Raw genomic sequence first — 4,708 nt, forward strand, 5'->3', positions numbered from 1 at the left:
TTTATCATGTGTTCAGAATGTCTTTGTGTATTCAATTAGAGGACTGTTGTGTGGCATCTGTCAAAACTCTCAGCTGTATGGCTAGAACTCAGAAGATATACTCTGAAAAGTTAAACATTCTCTGAAAATGGACAGAAGGGCAAGAGAGGATTCCGGATCACGTGACTTGTCTATCGGATGGCAAATCTAATGATCAGAAGTCCTTTATCCCATAGGGTGGGAACACAGAGGAACCCTCCGTCACTGGGTGAAACATTTCTGAGCAGCCTTCACATCCTTTTTCCTGAGACTGTAGATGATGGGGTTGAGCATGGGGGTTACCACCCCATAAAAGAGGGGGATGAGCTTGTCAGAAAGGTCTTGTTTGTCTGCCCCCAGGGGATCCTTAGACTTGGGCTTCCCGTACATGAAAAATAAGGTCCCATAGAAGATGAGCACCACAGTGAAGTGGGCAGAGGAGGTAGAGAAGGCCTTTCTCCTCCCCTCAGCTGAGGGGATCCTCAGGATGGTAACAATGATAAACACATAAGAGATGGAGATGAATAGAACTGGGACCCTCAGGAAGATCACGTTGGTCACCCCCATGCTGATCACATTGATGGAGATGTCAGCACAGGCCAACTTCAGGACAGCCAGGATTTCACAGGCGAAGTGGTTGATGACATTGTCCCCACAGAAAGGCAGCTGAATTGTCAAAGATGTGTGTACCACAGAAGCCGTACCACCAATAGCCCAGGAGCTGGCTGCCATGGGCACATAGGCAGCCTTGCTCATGATCACAGGGTACCTAAGGGGGTTACAGATGGCCACATAGCGATCAAATGCCATCATGTCCAGAAGGACACACTCTGTCCCTGCCATAGCAAAGGAGAGAAACATCTGCACAGCACAGGCTGAGAAGGAGATGGTTTTCCTAGGATTGAGGAAGCCATCCAGGATTAGAGGGACTGAGGAGGCTGTGTAGCAGATGTCCAGGAAGCAGAGGTTCCCCAGGAAGAAGTACATGGGTGTGTGCAGGCGGGAGTCAAGGACGGTCACCAGGATGAGGACCCCATTGCCCAGTAAGATCACCAGGTACATCAGGAGGATGAGCACAAAGAACATTTTCTCCAGCTTTGGGTAGGCTGAGAGGCCCAGGAGAATGAACCCCGCCACAGGGGAGGACCAATTGCCTTTTTCCATGTGCTATCTCTTCTGTCATCAGCCAAGGACAAATGCAGCAAAGGCTTTCTTGAGAAAAGTCTCAGGCATCTGGAACACCATCACTGTGTGCTACAGAACAGGACAACATAGGTGCATAAGAGATAAATGACTGAAAGAGACAGTAGGTAGGAGTGTGCTTAGATCTTAGATGGGGGACGGTCAGGGCTGGAAGAGGGCTTACAAATACTGCACTGAGGCCCAGAGAGGGGAAGTGACCTGTCCAAGTCTTCTGAGCAAGGTGGTGATAGAGACAGGACCTGAGCCCAGCAGAGCTAATCCCCAGTCCCCTGTTTTATGATGAGCATGGGAAAATGCTGTTAATTACTTCTTTTTGATGTAAATGCATAGAAATTTCATTTAATTTGGGCTTTCCTAGATTCTTAGAGAGGGGAATCCCCAAGCTGATCCTATTCTTACAACTACCAAAATTTCAAGCCTTGTTAAACGTTGATTACATTTGGAAGGAACTTGTTAAAAAAGTGTTAATCCGGGGCACCTGGTGGCTCAGTGCATTATAGTCTCTGCCTTTAGCTCAGGTCATATTCAGGGTCCTTGGATGGATATCTGCTCGACAGGGAGCCTGCTTCCCCCTCTTTCTCTGCCTGCCTCTCTGCCTACTTGTGATCTGTGTCAAATAAATAAATAAAATCTTTAAAAAAAATTGTTAACCCTTATGCAGACAGAATAAAGCCTAGATCAATGTTCAGCCATAAGATGGATCCTTCCTTAGTCGGCCCACCCTCAGCAACAGACTTGCCTATTGTCAGAATTAGGATGTGTCTATTCTTTTTTTTTTTTTTTTAAGACTTTGTTTATTTACTTGACAGACAGAGAGCACAAGTAGGCGGAGAGGCAGGGAGAGAGAGGTGAGGAAGCAGGCTCCCTGCTGAGCAGAGCCCGATGAGGGGCTCAATCCCAGGACCCTGGGATCATGACCTGAGCCAAAGGCAGAGGTTTTAACCCACTGAGCCACCCAGGCGCCCTGGGATCTGCCTATTCTAATACATATTAAAGGCAACATGTGGGGGAGGTTTCCTCACGGGGAAGAATTCATGAAGGCCACAGAAGGAGTAGTTGGAGTGAGTGAACCCACACTATGGGATGACAGCCATGCAGCTTACTGACCAGTTAACTCAGTTCTTAATAATCGGGCAGACTGTAAGTTATCAGACAGCAGGATGTATGGCATTAACATCTAATGCCAGCTCATTAGAGTTTGGTGAACTCTTAGCCAAGGGTGTCTAAAGAATGGTTTTTCTTTGTCCTTTTATGTTTATACTGTATTCTTGTGTGATATTCTGGCTCTCTGCCTCCATTCTTGGGTTCCCTGCAAGCAGCTAGCTTATGGGAAGACTTGCATGCCTTTGGGTAGAGGATTTCCAGACTCTCAGCAACAATTGCCAGACTTTGTATTCAGAATTCTCATTTGTAATATTTCTTTAGGTCTTTCTTAATTGCAGTGTGTGTACACATGTGTATGTGTGTGTGTGATGAGTGTGTGTGTGTGTGTGGGTGTGTGTGGGTGTGGATGTGTGTGGGTGTGTAGGCGTGGGCAGAGGGTAGACGACGAGTGGTTAATATTAATGAACATCTATTTTCTGCCATATTCTTTGAAGCAAGTGACGGAGAAGACACTGTCATTCAGGTGTCATAGGTAAAAGTAAGCAAAGCTCAGAGGAGCCAAAGATTTGGTTCTTAAGATTGAACGCCATTGCCAGGGTTGGATCACAGGCCCCCAAGCTGGGTTCTTCCCACCAAATAGCTGCCACACTGTCTTGCACAGATGTTGCAGAGTCTGTCTCTGCAGTACCAGCTCTGTGGCTCTCTGCTCTGTCTCATTGCCCAGCCTGCTCTTGCTTCAGTCATGGTTGGAGTTTATGTGAGATACTGTGTCAGGCAGAGTGACTCCCGCCCTGCACTGAGCCCGGAGCTGTGGGACAAGCCCCTGCGGGTCCATATCCATGGATATGGATGTTCTATGTAGCTTGAGCAAGTCCCCAGGCCTCGGTTTCCCCATGTGCGTCACAAAAAGGCTGAACAGTTTTCCTCCCAGGGCATCCCAACTCTGTCATGGAGTGCCCAGCGCTGTCCTCACCAGGCAGGGAGCAGTCTCGGGTGAAGGTTACAGACCCTTCCTTTGGGTGAGTGTGTGTGTGTGTGTGTGTGTGTGAAGAGATGATCTGAATGCTTGGTTTCCCATCAAGATATGGCCAGGAGGAAATAGTGCCGTGTCAGGCTTTGGAGGAGACTCAGGATGGAAGAAAACAGAGAGCTCTGACACCTACAGCCCCAGGTGCACATGAGGCAGCCTGTGAGAGCAGGAAAGGAAGGGAAGCTCTTACCTTCTTGGCTGCATCCTACAGGTGTGACACTGGGATAGGGCTTGCTTGTGGCCTGATCCCTACTTATCTCTGGAGGCAGAAGGCAGCTGAGAAAAGGAATGCAGTCCTGAGCCCCATGTATTGTCATGCTGCCTCTGGGGAGAGCAGCTTGTGTAGAAAAACAAAAAAGCTGGGAAATGCACAAAACTCAATATTTCAACCTCTGGAAGGAAATTGTGAATGCTCAATGAATTGGAAGGCCAGTATCTCTCAATGGAAGCCTTCATAACTGTCTGCCAATAAATGCCTGATGGTGCCATTTCATATAATGGAATATTAGACATTTAAGTTACATTTATAATTTTTACACTAGCACATCATTACACTTTAAAGATGGAAGTGAGAATGCAAAATCGTACATACCGTTTTGATCTCAGTTAGGTAAACAGTATATGTGGATAAAAGTGATTGAAAAGAAGTTATAACAAAATCAATTGGGAAAGGGATTCTGTTTTGTAACTCTTCAATACTATCAGATTATGTAATAAATTACAGGAAGAAATTACTTTGTGTTCAGGCAAAAAAATTCTCAGTACGGTTATCTCCCTTACCAATATTTTGCTTTCCAAAACTTCAGTTCTGGCCCCCCCAGCACCCCAGCTGTGGTTTGGAGCAGAAGACACTGATTCTGACGTGTGGTTACAAGGTCAAGAGTAGCCTTATGTTGCATTTCAATGTCTAGGTCACTTACCTCACGGTGGCTCATCATGTGGCCATTTTATCATCTTGCATTTTCACAGGAAGAAAGGGAGTCCAGTATAATAAGATACTGTGAGGGAGAGACCACATTCCTATAACTTTATTATAGGATGTTGATATAATTGTTGTATGTTGTTATTGGTTATTGTTAACCTCTCACTGTGTCAGATTTGTAAATTAAACTGTATCACAGGTATGTGTATACAGGAAGGAAAGAGGATACATAGAGTGCAGTATTATCTGTGGTTTGAGGCATTCACTGGGAGTCTTGACATGTATCCGCATGAGTAAGGGGTAGAAAGAAAGTGAGGAGAACAGAATTAGCCACAGACTGGGCATCACAGACAGGGATGGGTCCCAGCTTGCCTGTCTGCTCACCCTCTGACCCCGTGAAAGGCTCAGTCTTCTGGGAAATCTCAGCAGGA

General features: G+C 46.3%; 1 protein-coding gene across 1 annotated transcript; it reads right to left on the reverse strand.

The window, feature by feature from the left end:
• Positions 1–240: 240 nt before the first annotated feature.
• Positions 241–1,182, reverse strand: LOC116869517 (olfactory receptor 2S2-like). The gene has a single exon (XM_032860855.1). The coding sequence runs from the start codon at positions 1,180–1,182 to the stop codon at positions 241–243; it is 942 nt and encodes a 313-aa protein (XP_032716746.1).
• Positions 1,183–4,708: the final 3,526 nt, after the last annotated feature.

The sequence above is a fragment of the Lontra canadensis genome, unplaced genomic scaffold (genome assembly GCF_010015895.1).
Source record: "Lontra canadensis isolate GAN:19392208 unplaced genomic scaffold, GSC_riverotter_1.0 scaffold19, whole genome shotgun sequence".
Classification (NCBI taxonomy): Eukaryota; Metazoa; Chordata; class Mammalia; order Carnivora; family Mustelidae; genus Lontra; species Lontra canadensis.